Below are 15,402 nucleotides of genomic sequence, written 5' to 3' on the forward strand. Positions count from 1 at the left end.
ACCAGGAGACTCAGGGAGGATGCCAACTGACACCAGGGATCGGGCAAGTGCAGGGCGGTCCAGAGGCTCAACCGAGGGCTGGCATGGGTACTCTCTGTCACCAAGCAAGTGGCCATCAAACTCTCCTATAATTATACAGTGGATACATTTTAAGAATGTTAAGAGGGAGACACGGGAATGATATTTGGGCAAAGCTTTACTTACCATGTGCAAATCTGTTGCTCAGGGTACACTAATGATACATTCGTATATCATGCACAGAGCCAGGTCACTTGGCTTCAACATTTGTGATCAAGTGATTGGCACACAGATCCCTTCGATGCAGCCCATGACACTGGGAAACCCTGCAACATAAAAACTAAGTACTGATCCCAGTCTGAGGTTGCAGCAGAATGTCATGAATCAATATAATTTAAAATATTAACTTCAACTGAATGATTCTACATAAGTCACCTGCAATCCTGTGTAATTCCTCTTTGATGGTCCTTACAGGTCTGTGCCCAGGAGACACTATGAAAATGTGCAGTAGCCGTTTAAGAGCAAGGGACACTTTTTTACGGCTCTACAAACAGTTCCTTTCCTGATATATTCAGTGTCGCCAGTGTTATAAGGGAAACTCCCGTCGGCAAAAAAAAAAAAAAATGAGCAACACAAAGAATTTGCTCTGATCTAAGTGTAAGAAGTCCACGGTGTCCAATATTAGAGACGTAGGCCGGAGTTGTTTGCATAATTGATAGATTGTGATGAAAAACGGTAGCGATCAATTACGAAGTCATCAGGGAATGATAATACATTTGATCGGGGTCTCAAAACCTTCTCCCGACATAAGGCTATGCGAATTAACACCGATCTGGTTAGCGACGAAAGGACACGATGTTTGACAGCTGCTTCAGGTTCAGCCGGAGGGAGGAGCTAGGGAGAAGCTCAGGGTTTGTTGCAGAAAACCTGCCAGCGAGCAGGTTAAGTTCACAGAGTCAGTTACCACGGTAACTGAGCCAGAGTTTGAGTTACCTCGCTTTCTGGAACGGAAAACCCAGAGTTTCCTTCATCTCAGGGTTAACAAACTCAGAGTTTTCACTAAACCAGCTCTCTGGAATACCCCCCAGGACCAGAAACTAGAATTGGGTTATAAATCAGAGGAGGGATAGGCACCAGAACAGGGACTTAAACCGGAACCGGATTGGGAACAGGAACAGCACCTGGGACGGGAAGCCCAGAGGTGTGTATGGCCCCTGCAGCAACAGGGGAAGGACCTGAAAAAAAACAGGGACAAAACAAACAGAAATAGGGGCAGAAGATCAAGGAGTTGGTTGAAGATCAACTGGGGCGGCTGACACTGGAGCGGGCTTGGGATCCGGCACATCAGGCACAGACGCTGGAGCAGACTGGGGCAGTTGAGCGGGCTGGAGATGGGGCTCTGGAGCGGGCTCGGGATCAGACTGGGGCATTTGAGCAGACTCAGGAACAGACAGATCAGACACAGGCTCAGATTCAGGAACAGGCAAGACGTTGGCTGGGGCGCTGGGCGGCAGGGCCTCCATGGCGCTGGCTGGCGGGGAGGTCTGATGTCTTTGTGAGCCACGCTTCTCTTTATTAGGCTTTTCAGAAGATGGCTCTTGGGAATCCAAGGGACCAAAAACAGGAGCAGGACCAAGTGCTGCAGCTACAGGATTGGAATGAGGAGTGGCAGGCAGCAGCAAGGAAGCATCTGGTGTAGAATGTGCAGAGAGCATCACCCAGGCTAGATTTGAACCCCGCCCATCCGACTCCCAGGCGATGACTCCTCCTCATCCTGGTGGCAGAGAAACCCCAGGTCCTCTCAACCTCCTCCCCAAAGCCATGCACTGGAGGTCAAGGGTAAGAAGGAACTGGGCGAGAAACTGCTCAAAAGGTAGCTTGCCTTAAACATTCCATAAAACATGGCGTGGAAACATCAAGTGTTCCACTGCCTTCCACCTCACACCACTGATAAAGTCCACTTGCTCCCGGTCCCCATGGATCCCCATGAGTGCACAATACAGGACACACTTCTCCAGAAACCCCCTGCACATGTCAGGGGACCCATCAAACATCTGGTTCTGGCATTCGGTCACATTTCTTGAAAGAGGCTGGATGCACATGCAGATCAGTGTTATCTTTATTCAAAGAAACCATAAGAGTTTCAAAAATTTACAGAATTCCAGTAAAAGAACAAGACCATGGCAGACCAAGAAAATAAACATGACACAGATGAAAACTCCAAACAGTGCCAGAACAAAGAAACAGGGGAAACCAAGGAGTACTAATATCAAACTAAACAAGGCTTGACAAGGTATAACAAACTAAACACAGGTGAGAACAATGATTGAACTAAAAGACTAAACAGGGCTGAACCAAAAACTGAATAAGATAAACAGTGAAAACAGAACCCAGACTTGACATTAGAGCAGGGGTGGGCAAATCCGGTCCTGGAGGGCCAGTGTCCTGCCAGTTTTTGTTTTCAGCTCTTAGTTACCTGTTGATGTTCACCTTGAAAACAGGTGTGCATGCTGTTCAGCCAATCACAGATTGTATTTAGTTAGTTGACAAGAAAAACAGCAGGACCATGGCCCTCCAGGACCGGATTTGCCCACCCCTGCACTAGAGGGACAACTAATGAAAAAGTGGACACAGAGGAGACAGAGGGACCAGGGCATGACACTAATTAATTAATTAGACTAGGGAGGTGAGACAGGGATCTATGAAAATGACCATCTGTTGACTCTCACTACACTTGCCTCAATATAATTAAAGCATAACTTGTTCTTGCAGGCCTCTACCGAAAATTAGCTTTGTTGATAGACCCAGGCCTAGAAAAGGTCTCACCACTTTTTGGTAATAAATGACAACATTTTTGTTTGAAACCTGGTGTAGGGTGTGACAGTTTATTGCGTAGATTTTGCACGCTGAGCTTTCTCAACTCTACATTCTGAATACATATCTGAATGTATGATTAGGCTGTGTGAGAATGTAAACTATGAGAATTTGAATTGAATTAAAATCATTTACCCACACTTTTTTCTCTTTTCTTTTCTTTTCTTTTCTTTTCTTTTCTATTCTTTTTTGCTAAAATGATATTGTTTATGATATCCTCAGAAGTGAAATTGTTTGAAGCAAATACATTTTATAGTCATTTGGTCTAAAACATGCTTTTTCTCAGCCAAAACAAGTGGGGCTTGAATACACGAATCCCTAAAAATTAATATTATTCTGTATTTTATGTTCTGTACATGCATGAGACTGTGACATCATCAAAACCAGTCACAGTGTGAATGCAAGCATTTATAAGATGGATGTGACATGCAGGAACCAGCACAGGGATGAGGTGAGTGCTGCTTTGCTTACTGAGATATGTTTTATATGTAAACAGGATGGTGTGGTCACAGAATTTTTTCACCTATGGATGAATTACTGCAGAAGAACATTCTCTTTTTCTCTTTCATTTAGGTACACAGGTTTCATGGGGAGATTCTTCAGGTAATGGATACTATACTCTGACTCTTAGGTTTACTGCAGTAACAGTGAGAGACATAATTATTAATTATGTTATTATAGTTTGTTAATTTGTTTGTTAATATAGTTTGTTGTTACTATAATAAGTTTAACATAATGTTATGTTAAATTACATTATAATTTCATGTGTTGCTCCATTTGTGGTAAAAGGAACTGAGTAAAGGAAATACTAATATTTTAAGGAGCAGAATGTATGAGACAAAGATGTTTTTAATTATTTGTTATTTTAAGCTGAAGCAAAAACAAGTATAATTCAACCACATTACATTTTGTCTTAACTGTTTGCTTAGAAAATTCTTTTCCCAAAGTGTGTTGCAGTATTTTTTTTATTATTCATTCAAGACATGCATCTTTAGGGAGACATCCCTATTTCAAAATTACAGACAAAACTAAAGCTGGATTATTTTAATATAAAATACATTTTGGTGGTTGTTGTACATCAGAAAAAATATTTTTCTTTCTCCTGACTCAACAAATCAGTTTAGCTGACTCTATAACAAATAAGCTAAAAGCTGAACAAATATACAAATCTTTGAATCAACTGATTGGTTTTTCTTTTAAGTATATCAATGTGTTATATGTCATATTATGTGAGTATGAATGTCGAATGTCACAAGAAAGAATTACAATCAAACAATCACAATCTTGTTACAGCTCGACCCAGTGGGTGCTTTATTAGTGCCAAAAAAAAAACTAAGCCCTTCGTTTGATATCAGTCAGTGTTTGTTTCTGCTCAGCTGTGCCTCTGTTGGGTTTAATCAGGCAACTGTCTGATAATGACTGGCCATGCAGCTGAGTTTAAAAGCATTATTGTTTGATAACAGTTTACTCTGCTTCCTCTACAATATGTTTTGCTCTAAAACAGTTCCCTTTTATCAAATTATATTAATATCCATGAAAGTCTCTGGTTAAAATGGCAAACTGATTCAGTTCAATGGAAGAAAACTGTCCACTTTATTTTAACTTAACTTAGCAACAAATTCATCAATGTCAGTGTGTAAAAATTGCATTTTGCTACTGTTATTGCTAAAGCTATTGTGTATGTTGTTATTATATGAAATTGGGGTAGAATATCAAGAGAGTGAAAGATGAATTGGGTTTAGGACTGAAAATTAACCATGTCATTTCTGATTTGCCCTCAGATTGAAGCTCTAAGGCAATGAACTTGTCGACAGGCCCATCCAGTACAATGAACAATACACCCCAGTTTCTGGTGAGGGACACTTTCACTACAGCCATTGTGAAGAACTTCATCGTCGTCCTTGTGTGGTTCAGCTTGAGTTACATCAATGGGAGTGTGGTTGCTACTTTCTTTAGAAACCAGGTGTTTTACGAGGACCCCCGCTACATCCTCTTCATTCACATGGTCATAAACGATGCCGTCCAGCTGACAGTCACAATCAGCCTGTTTGTAGTTAGCTACATCTTTTACACCATTAACGTGTCCATCTGTTGCTTCTTTATCCTGGTGGCTGTCTTCACCACCCGTAACACACCCATCAACCTAGCAGGTATGGCTATTGAACGTTACATAGCCATTTGTGAGCCCCTACGCCACGCTCAGATCTGCACAGTGCGGCGCACCTACTACCTCATCTGCTTTATCTGGTTTGTGTGTGTGGTTCCTGACATCACTGATCTCTTTGTGACCCTGGCAACCGAGTCCCTTACCTTCTTCCACACCTCTGTGTTCTGTATTAGGCAGAATGTGTTCAAGGATCCAGTGCTGCTGTACAAAAGACAGGCCTTTGATGCCCTCTATTTCTCCTTTGTCTTTCTCACTCTGGTCTACACATACTTGCGTGTCCTGTTCGCGGCGCGTGCCCTCTCTACGGAGAAGACATCAGCGCAGCGGGCGCGGAACACCATCCTGCTGCACGGTGCACAGTTGCTTATGTGTTTGCTGTCCTACATCTCTCCCAGTGTGGAGGTCATTCTGCACATGATCTTCCCTGGCAGGATTCTGGAGATTCGCTATGCCAACTACCTCATTGTTTACATCCTCCCTCGCTTCCTCAGCCCCATTATCTATGGGGTGCGGGATAAGAAATTTCGGAAATATCTGAAGAGATATTTCATCTGTTGCATCTGCAGGGTGTCTGGAAGGGTTGATCAAGAAGAGAATGAAAATAAAGCATCCCCTTAGTGCGGACAACTATATGTTGGTATTTCCTAAGTTGAGGCGTTTTAGATTCATTTCCTGACTCGTATATAGTTATAGAACTTTCATAGATTTATACAGAACTCAGTTATACCAAATTTAGAGAAAGAGAGAGTCTTGTGCTCTTGTAATATTTAATGTGTTTTCATTAAATAAATAAAATGTGTAACTACCTTATAATAACTGCTTATTTGTTTAAACAGTGGACGCTTAATCATGCATAAAGAAACCTATAAAGTATTTAGTCTCTGGAATGTTATGAATGTTATCTCCATATAAATTGTCAAATGAATGAAGCTTACCTTGAACTGCCGTATTTATATAAAAATATGAAAACCTGAGGTACGTTTAGGAGGAATAACAGAACTGTGATTTAAGTTCTATTATTACAAAAAGCATAAATTCTACATATTCAAAGACACCAAAAACACTCCCCCATGACAAAACAACAACTGCTTACTTAAAATGAAATGGATTCCCACAATCTATATGTAATCACAATTCATATAAATTTCCCCTCTTCAGCACTAAGCAACATTGGAATACCATCTACAAAATACCATCCCACAAAGAACAGCTCAGTGAATTTATTCTCAAAATCAGTCTTGTTTTCATTTGACTTCTTATTTAGATAGCTCAGTGAAATTCAAGAATTATGATTTAAAAAATAACTATGGTTACATTCCCATTCCAATTCCCAATAACATACCATTCCCAAAATGATCCCTGTCCATTTCACCACTCTCACACTGGTGGGAAGAGCATTGTCTCCAGGGTCCTGCAGTTCTCTCATTCCCATGTATCAATCCCCCTACCTGACTGACACACAAACAACACAAGCAGTATATATGTCAAAGACAGAGCCATGAGCCTACACTGTATAACCAGGCGACAGAAACATGTGGTAAGACTGCAGTGTATGGTAAGAAACATTTGGTATTTTGTTTGAATTTCCTCATTTTTATTCAAGTATTTATTGCTATTGTAAATTTAATTGTGTATTTATTAGAATCTTACATTTGCAGAGTTTTGGGGGACAACATGATACTGGAAGTATATATGGGACTTTTTTCTGTTTTGTTATTAACGATATCTTTCATATTTTGGTATTATTTATTTAAACCAAGTAGATTTAAATTAGATCCTAGATTAAAGGCTTCAATACTCTCATTAACCACAGATAAAAGGCAACTGTTGTTGTTAAATGTACTCACTGACTACACATTATGGCATGAGGATTGCCTTCTGAGATCAATATGAATGACATTTAAAAAAACAAACAAACAAACTGCATAATCTGTGAATTTGAAAAAGAAAATGACAGAATGAATTAAGAATTAACAAAAATGAATTAAGAATGAACAAAAATGACTTAATAATTAACATCTTTTAAAATACATTTTCAAATTAAAACTTTTGATGGATACACACCTCTCTTCAGTGAGAGATCATGAATGCAACAGTGGGACCCCCGTTTGGAAACTTCAGTTCCCCAGTTCAGATCAACACCACACCAAAGGACAGCTTCAGTGCTGCTCTGGCCAAGAATATGGTGGCCATGCTGGTGTGGCTGGCCCTCAGTGTGATTAATGGCAGTATGGTTGGCACCTTCCTCCGCCACAGCATCTTCTATGAAGACCCACGCTACATCATGTTCATCTACATGGTCATCAACGATGCTGTCCAGCTGACGCTAGTCACTGCCCTGTATGTGGTGAGAGCACAGACATGATTCTGCTCACTCACGGGTTAGCTCAACAGCTCCTGGTGTATTCTGCTTTAAGGGTGAAGTTGTAATCTATGTGTTAATACAAGACAGTTTATGTCATTTTAATGCAAATTTTGATTTAGCTGATTTTATCAAACTTGGGATTGCTATAGATAAGTAAATGAAGAAAGGCTGAATGGAAATGATTACATCCACATCATGAATATCGATTCTTAGAAGTGATTATTTCTTTTGAGTCTTTGTGTTTTTTAAGCTGTTTCAATACGATCAGACTTAAATGGCTCTACTGATCTCCTACCCCTCCAGGTGAGCTATGTTGTTTCTAAGATCCTGGCCTCAGCTTGCTGCCTGCTGATCATGACAGCTATTCTGACCACACGGTCTACGCCTCTCATCTTGGCCGGTATGGCAGTGGAGTGTTACATCTCCATCTGCTTCCCACTGCACTACAGCCACCTCTGCACTGTGCAACGTACTTTGTGGCTCATCATCATCATCCTGGTGCTGTCGGCCGCCCCGCCAATCACTGACCTCCTCATCTCGCTCATCAAGGAGCCCCCTGACTTCTTCCACACTTCTATTTTCTGTGACCACTCACTGCTCTTTCGCGACCGTTCCATATACTACAAAAACTGTGTTTTTGACACCACATATTTCTCTTTTGTCTTCTTCACTCTCTTGTACACATACTGTAAGATCATGCTAACAGCACGAGCTGCCTCCACCGACCTGGTTTCGGTGAAAAAGGCTCGAAACACAGTGTTGCTCCATGGTGTGCAACTGTTGCTGTGCATGCTGGCTTTTGTGGTCCCTTCCATGCAAACCCCGCTCATCCAGCTGTTCCCCCGATATGGCCTTGAAATACGTTACGTCAACTTCCTGCTGGTCTACATCATCCCACGCTTCCTAAGCCCCATGATCTATGGGTTCAGGGATGAGAAGTTTCGTAAGTACTGGACCAGGTACCTGAGCTGCAGGGTCATGAGAGTAAGGCCGTCCAAACTGGTCACTCTAAAACTTGGGCTGCAGTTGTAGTGTTGACTGTGATATGTGAATGTACTTTACATTCAGAATGAGCATGTGTATCATGAAAAAAATATGACTGAAAAGGTTTTTAGGTGGGTTTTGTTACTGAACAGGGAGAAGAATCGGTGCAAACGATGAAATGCAGTACGCGCAATGGACTGTTTAATGAAATGAGGGAGTTGTGACTTATCCTGCCATCTAACAATTGGACCGGGCAACAATCAGACAGCTAATTGCATATATGTCTGGGAAAATGTCTAGAAAATATAAACTGAAAGCAGGCACAGTACAACAGCCATAATTATTACAGCTGTGTGTATGTTACATAAAGAAATGTTTTCGAAAGCCATCTTATTCTTTTATTTCCACCCCACCCCACCCCCCCTATTTTCTCCACTCTGTACCAAAAAAGCCATTACCACCAGTCATCAAAGAAGAAATTTAAAGGCATTTATCTACACACTGCCATTAAAAGAACTTCTTATGATCTTGTTTTATGATTGAATATTATTGTGATTATTGCATGACCTGAGTTATGGATATCTTAGTATTGGAATGAACATTATGATGTTGCCAAAACTCTCTGGACTATCATCTTTTTTTGGTCACCATTTAATGAAACTTAAAATCACGTTACACTTAATATTTGGATTATGGTTATATAAATCAGGGCATTTATCAGTAACAATGTTGCTTCTATAATATTACCTCATTAAGATGCATAAAAAACACAGAGCACACATTTTTGTACTCTGCTACTGCATTGTATTGGATAAAACAACAGAGTAGTTAAAGTACATCCATGAAAAACACAAAATGCCTGTATGAACAAATGCGTGTGTGATTTACATGTCAGCAACACAAACACTCTTGCTGATTTGCTAATTTAACCCCAGTGTAGTGGCAGTATCAGAGAAAAAAAAGATGAAATCCATGGCCTACTTTGAAATTTTCACTTCCCTCCTGAGGTCACCACCCATTTAACAAACAAATGAGGAGGAATCATGTGCATAAATAAGCAGCTACCCACTCCGTCCAGTTTAACTGTGGGGGGACACTGTGAAGGGTAAGTGTGGCTGTCTGCTTGATAGCATGTGTCAAATATACAGGCATCTAATTTTTACACATTTTAAATATGTCACTCAGATTTGGGTCATGCTTTAAAAAACAGTAAGTCAGTGTTTTGACGTTTATATTTTGGATATGTTAAAGATAATAATAATAACAATCCTCATTCCAAAACTACTATAAACAGAAGAGCTATATAGAGTCTACATTAGAGAATGAGCAAAGTGTTTTAGTCTGATTTCATGAATTTATTTATTTATTTTGCATTCCTAATGATAAATGACAAAAAATATTTATTACATTTTACAGTATGTTATGATAATTATTACCATGTTTGCTACATACTAATGGATAAAAACATAACAGTAATAATAATAACATAATTTTCAATGGCTAAACTGATCTACCTCTTGCAAAGTAAAGGGTTCAAAGCTATTTTCTATTTGTTTAACAGTGAAAACCCTGAAAATTTCAGGAGAACCCTGCATAACGATGAATTTGAGTGGACCGATTGAAGAGTTCCATATTGTTTTCATCAGAAATTTCACATCGGTACTTCTGGGCATTATTATCAACTACATTAACGGGACTCTGGTGTTTACTTTCTTTAAGAACTCCATTTTCTACACAGACCCCAGATACATCCTGTACATTCACCTTGTCATCAACGACATAATCATGTTAACAATAGCAGTGGGATTACAGGTGGTAACCTATGCCATGCCGTATTTCAGGGTGTCAGTCTGTTGTGTAATTCTTCTGCTTGCTTCAACAACAACTAAGAACACTCCACTAAACCTGGCTGGTATGGCTATAGAGCGCTACATTGCCATTTGCAAACCATTACACCACCCTCAGATCTGCACTGTGCACAGGACTTACATCCTCATATTCCTGATTTGGATTGTGTCAGTCATCCCCGAAATAGGTGATATTTTCATTGCAGTGGCCACACAACCCGTAGCATTTTTTTCCACATCAACTTTCTGCTACAACTTGGGTATTTATTTCACACCTCAGCACAAGGACAAATCTACTGTTGTTCAGGCGGTCTTACTTTCTTTTGTGTGGGTGACATTGATTTTCACCTATTTTAATGTTCTTTTTGCGGCAAAAGCTGCCACGAATTCTGCCAGAAAGGCACGCAGCACTATACTACTACATGGAGTGCAGCTTCTGCTCTGTATGCTTTCTTATATCTCACCTGTGATCAATTTCATTTTTATACCTCTCTTTCCAAACAGACGCAGAGAAATTTTATTTGTCACTTTTTTGCTGGTGAATGTATTTCCAAGGCTATTAAGCCCGTTAATATATGGAGTCAGGGATCAGAAGTTTGTTAAGCACATAAAAATATATCTGTTGTGCAAACTGCATGTTGTGCAGGTAAAGCCGGATTCAAAATGAGTTTTACAGAGTTCTATCTGATTTCATTTCAAATATAGACATGTTGCAGTCTGTATTTCATATGACACCAAAATGAGCTGACATACTGTTCATAAAGACCAGAGAGCTGTTCGTGGGATGACTGTAGATTAGATAATAGGTTGATACATGATTAAATAAGAATCTAGAAATAACAGTAACAATGCCATTACAGATTTTGATCACAGTCCTGAAATGGCAGGTAATGTGATTTGTGACAGTAACTCGACACCGATGAATACAGACAGCTTGGCAAAAGCTTGACATAATTCAAAATGTTAGAAGTTTTGTCTACACCACTTTTTGATATTAAAGACATTGTACAAAGAATGCAGATGTCATTATAATGCTGAAAAGTCATGTTTTCCCCTTTTTTAATATACGTGATGGCCGAACAGTAAAACTGTGTCTTAGCTGTAACCTTTGTCAGTATGTCATCTTCTTTGTTTGTGGCGTGCTCTTGAGCATGTCTGAGCATCTAGCATTGACATAGCAAATGAAACTGTTGATCTACTCTGATCACACTGTTACTTGATGCACACATTTACAGAGAACCACATAAACTACACTGAAAATACGATATGTGTGTGTGTCTGTGTGTGTGTTTGTGTGTGTGTGTGTGATATTAAAGATTGATATTTAAGGAAGGAACTAGCACTTGTGCATTTAATTTTTTAATACTTCTTAACACAACAGTATAACTAACATTTTGTTGTTGTTGTCAATAAGGTAACATATTAAAAATGAGCTTGGTCCTGCCTAAATGAGGGTATGGTCCTGCCTACACTTTTTTGTTACTCTATGCTGAGAAATTATATCAAATTATATCAAAAACTTGATTTTTGCTGATTTTTCACAAAAGAGACTTTAATTGACTTTCTTCATATGAAATGCTGGATATAATATCTAGGCAACAACTTGCATTGAAATCCTCTGTGTAGTGAGAGTGCTTTAATCGGTTTACTAATGACAGAAACTGTTTCCCATCCTCTGGACAATACATACATTTTCAGAGCACAAACCTGAGCATGGTCACATGGTTAAAAAAAGAGCATTTATATGGACATAAAATAACCTGCTCCATTCCTTTCTTTGATAGAGGGCCAGTGAATGAGGTAAGTTACTTACTCCACTGAAATATGTTTTAACAGAGGATCTCTTGTACTCTATATTAATCAGTAGAATATTAACTGTACCAAATTAATATTACAACAAAATACCTCTGCCTAGACTCAGACAGTGGGGTGAAACATAATTTTGTACACCGTACAAAAAAAAAAAGGCATGATGTATACTAACTCCTTTTAAAAATGTTATCTAAAATCTAGAGCTATACTTTAAAGAGACGGAGGGAGTACACTCAAGAATAATCAAGTATAGTATACTCTGTGCTAATAAGGGATTATGACATTGTACAAGTAATAACTGCTTTACACTTAGACTTCATAGTCACCAGATTTCTGATAATAACTTACAATGTAGCACTGACTGATATATGGCAATTAGCAGCTTTGGCTGCTCATTATCACATTTATCACATGTTTAACAAGTCTCAGAATATTGGCTTGAATGACATAATTTGATCTGATACACATATAAAGACTACACTATAAAGAGTAGCTATTGCTTCTTAATGAAAAATTGGAAAACTAGAATGATGTCACCTTTCACAGCACATGTTTTTGTTTGTGTTTTTTAACAGGTAAAATCCTTAGGAAAAGTCCGGGAAAATGAATGAGAGCATAAGACTGGATCAATTTTATGACGCTTTCATAAAAAATTTCACAAGTGTTGCTTTGGGTATAATTATTAATTACATCAACGGAACGTTAGTTTTTACTTTTCTTAACCATGTAGACTTCTATAGTGATCCAAGATACATTCTTTACATTCACCTGGTGATTAATGACATGTTAATGTTGTCCCTTGCAGTAGGAACACAGGTTGCTGGCTACATTTCGCCTTATTTCAAAGTATCTGTCTGTTGCATGTTGTTACTACTTATTAGCACAACAACTAAGAACACCCCACTAAACCTTGCTGGTATGGCTATAGAGCGCTACATTGCCATATGCAAACCACTGCATCACCCTCAGATCTGCACCGTACGCAGGACTTACATTCTTATCGGCTTTATTTGGGGGATTTCACTGGTTCCAGCACTGAGCGATATTTTCATTGTCATGATAGCTAAGCCACTGAACATTTTCTCCCGTACCATTCTTTGTCACATGTCAAGTATTTACAACACAATGCAGCACACAATGCAAGCCACCGTAGTTCAGGTTATGTACTTATCCTTTGTGTGGGTCACACTGATTTTCACTTATTTTAAGGTTCTGTTTGTTGCCAAAGGTGCCACAACAGATCAGGTTTCAGCTAGAAAAGCCAGGAATACAATACTGCTTCATGCCGTTCAGCTCCTCCTTTGCATGCTCTCCTATTTCACTCCTTTCATAAATGCAATTCTTCTACCTCTCTTCCCAAACAGTCGAACAAATATACTTTTTGTGTTTTTTTTGTTATTGAATATTTTACCAAGACTACTAAGTCCACTCATATATGGGATTAGAGATAAAAAAATTTTCAAGCATATCAAAGTCTATTTGATATGCAGACTGCAATGTGCATGACCTGTAAGACCAATGACCAAATGAGTTATGCTAAAAATCAGATCTCTGTTTATTGAAAAGAAAACGCATTAATGAAAATATTTTGGCAAATATGGTTTAAACCTCTGCATGCCTTCACAGCTTAATTACCAAATCCACTTTGTCATCTGGAAATGTAAAATAACTTGTGAAGTTAGTGATGGTTTCTTACCATTTGATAAACCATCACAGTAAGTGAGCTGACATTCCACTCCTAAAGATATTTAACAGGTTTATAAACTGAGTGGGTTGGGATGGAGTGGACTGTTTTTTTTTCCAAAGATATATATTGCTTGTGTCAGTACATCTGCCAGGATTGGGGAATCTGGCCGCCCTGCTGGCCATCCTGTGTATTGTCGAGTTGTGCTTTTGTTTGTTTTGGTTTTGCCATGTGCTTCTGTTTGTCCCTGTGTACTCCTGTCCCCATCCCCCACCTGATCCCTATTATTACCTGGTTTGTCTCCTCCAATAGTCTGTCTCTGCTGTTTATTGTTCTGTGCATTTAAGTCCTGTGTTTGTACCTGTTCTTTGTCAGATTGTGACCTTTTGTTCTCTCTGCCAGTCCGTGTGTTTTGTCTTCCGTGAGCTGTAATTTTGACCGTGTTTACCTGGACCTGTTTTTGCTTTACGTTTTGGATTTGGTTGCCCTGTGGATCTCTGGCTCTGACCTTGTTTGTATCCTGTTTTGACCATTCTTTTGCTTTACGATTTGGATTTGTTTGCCCTCTGGATTTGACCTTGGACTGGACACTGTTTGAGATTGGATTCTGATTTTTGTTTTGAATAAATCTTATTTTGCTCAGTGTATCTGCAATTGGGTCTTGGTCTGTCAAATCCTCACAGCTTGTTTGTAATTTCATTTTAATTGTTTATTCAAGCTGATGGCATTTTGAAGCTTTGTGAAAACAATTTAATGTTTGCATTCTTGCAGTGAGCCAACCAAATATAATAAAGGCTTGTACATGTCTTGCTACAGAGCAGTGGCCCCTATAAGAACCATTTCAGTTTAAGTTTTAGTTGAATATTTTATTGTTTAATTGTAGATTTCCTAAGAACAACTGTCATCATTTTAATACATTTACCCCCCAAAACTATGTGTAGCGCCTCTAGTCCTGACCAGGGGTAGTAATAAAGACGCTACCATCTACCTAGGTTCGAGGAGTGGTATGCCTTGACTAACTCACAAGGGGAGTAAGTGATGAGTTGAACAGCTGACACTTTTATTGCCTTACACAGTGATAACAAAAGTGTACCCAGTGCATACACAACACTGTCTTGTATAATGAAATTAAAACAAAAATAGAGCTCTTTAAAATAATAAAAAACAGAAAATCCAAAAGTCCAAGTCCTTGTCCTTGAGTGTGTGTGTGTGTCCAAAAGTTTGGTTCCTGGTTTGTGTGTGAGTGTCCAAAAGTTCAGTTCCTGGTTCGTATGTGAGTGTGTATGCGCTTATCTGGTGTTCGAGGAATGAATCAAACGCGTAAACGTCTTCTGCAAGTCAATCCTGCGGTAGGCCACACCGTTTCCACAACCGTCTGCAGTCTCACCGGGCTGGGCTCGCCATCACAAAAATCTTCCAGATTTTATCCGGCAGCTAAAAAACCAGTCTACACAAATAGTGCAGAATAGTAAATTATTCTGTTCTCTTTCTGTTTTTAACATGAGACCTCATTAACGTCTTTGCTTCAATTAGAACATTAGAATATAACGTATAACCAATAACTAAGGATATACTTTGATATGAATTACCATATGTCACAACAACAACTGGTATTTAACACTGACACATGAATTCGTTATCCTTCTTCACT

The 15,402-nt window shown here is 39.2% G+C and overlaps 5 protein-coding genes across 5 annotated transcripts; 4 read left to right on the forward strand and 1 right to left on the reverse strand.

Moving 5' to 3' along the window:
• Positions 1 to 1,298: 1,298 nt before the first annotated feature.
• LOC115816110 (predicted GPI-anchored protein 58) lies at positions 1,299 to 2,072 on the reverse strand. Its single transcript, XM_030779077.1, has 2 exons — positions 1,964 to 2,072; positions 1,299 to 1,708 (listed from the first exon to the last, which is right to left on the reverse strand). Exons 1-2 carry the CDS (start codon positions 2,070 to 2,072, stop codon positions 1,299 to 1,301), a joined length of 519 nt encoding a protein of 172 aa, XP_030634937.1.
• Positions 2,073 to 4,720: 2,648 nt separating this feature from the next.
• Positions 4,721 to 5,677, forward strand: LOC115816111 (odorant receptor 131-2-like). The gene has a single exon (XM_030779078.1). It carries the CDS (start codon positions 4,721 to 4,723, stop codon positions 5,675 to 5,677), a length of 957 nt encoding a protein of 318 aa, XP_030634938.1.
• A 1,537-nt stretch (positions 5,678 to 7,214) lies between these two features.
• On the forward strand, positions 7,215 to 8,456 carry LOC115816112 (odorant receptor 131-2-like). The gene is made up of 2 exons (XM_030779079.1): positions 7,215 to 7,406; positions 7,728 to 8,456. Exons 1-2 carry the CDS (start codon positions 7,242 to 7,244, stop codon positions 8,454 to 8,456), a joined length of 894 nt encoding a protein of 297 aa, XP_030634939.1. The 5' UTR covers positions 7,215 to 7,241.
• Positions 8,457 to 10,007: 1,551 nt separating this feature from the next.
• On the forward strand, positions 10,008 to 10,922 carry LOC115816113 (odorant receptor 131-2-like). The gene has a single exon (XM_030779081.1). The coding sequence runs from the start codon at positions 10,008 to 10,010 to the stop codon at positions 10,920 to 10,922; it is 915 nt and encodes a 304-aa protein (XP_030634941.1).
• A 1,748-nt stretch (positions 10,923 to 12,670) lies between these two features.
• LOC115816114 (odorant receptor 131-2-like) lies at positions 12,671 to 13,573 on the forward strand. Its single transcript, XM_030779082.1, has one exon. The coding sequence runs from the start codon at positions 12,671 to 12,673 to the stop codon at positions 13,571 to 13,573; it is 903 nt and encodes a 300-aa protein (XP_030634942.1).
• The last annotated feature ends 1,829 nt before the right edge of the window (positions 13,574 to 15,402 follow it).

The sequence above is a fragment of the Chanos chanos genome, chromosome 7 (assembly GCF_902362185.1).
Source record: "Chanos chanos chromosome 7, fChaCha1.1, whole genome shotgun sequence".
NCBI classification, from domain to species: Eukaryota; Metazoa; Chordata; class Actinopteri; order Gonorynchiformes; family Chanidae; genus Chanos; species Chanos chanos.

Excerpts from the sequence above, each read along its gene's own strand:
- LOC115816110 (XM_030779077.1), bottom strand. The coding sequence starts at position 2,072 with ATGTTTGATGGGTCCCCTGACATGTGCAGGGGGTTTCTGGAGAAGTGT. Across the intron at positions 1,709-1,963 it reads GCAAGTGGACTTTATCAGTG|ATGCTTCCTTGCTGCTGCCT; the intron begins GTGTGAGGTGGA and ends ATTCTACACCAG.
- LOC115816111 (XM_030779078.1), top strand. The coding sequence starts at position 4,721 with ATGAACAATACACCCCAGTTTCTGGTGAGGGACACTTTCACTACAGCC.
- LOC115816112 (XM_030779079.1), top strand. The coding sequence starts at position 7,242 with ATGGTGGCCATGCTGGTGTGGCTGGCCCTCAGTGTGATTAATGGCAGT. Across the intron at positions 7,407-7,727 it reads TAGTCACTGCCCTGTATGTG|GTGAGCTATGTTGTTTCTAA; the intron begins GTGAGAGCACAG and ends CTACCCCTCCAG.
- LOC115816113 (XM_030779081.1), top strand. The coding sequence starts at position 10,008 with ATGAATTTGAGTGGACCGATTGAAGAGTTCCATATTGTTTTCATCAGA.
- LOC115816114 (XM_030779082.1), top strand. The coding sequence starts at position 12,671 with ATGAATGAGAGCATAAGACTGGATCAATTTTATGACGCTTTCATAAAA.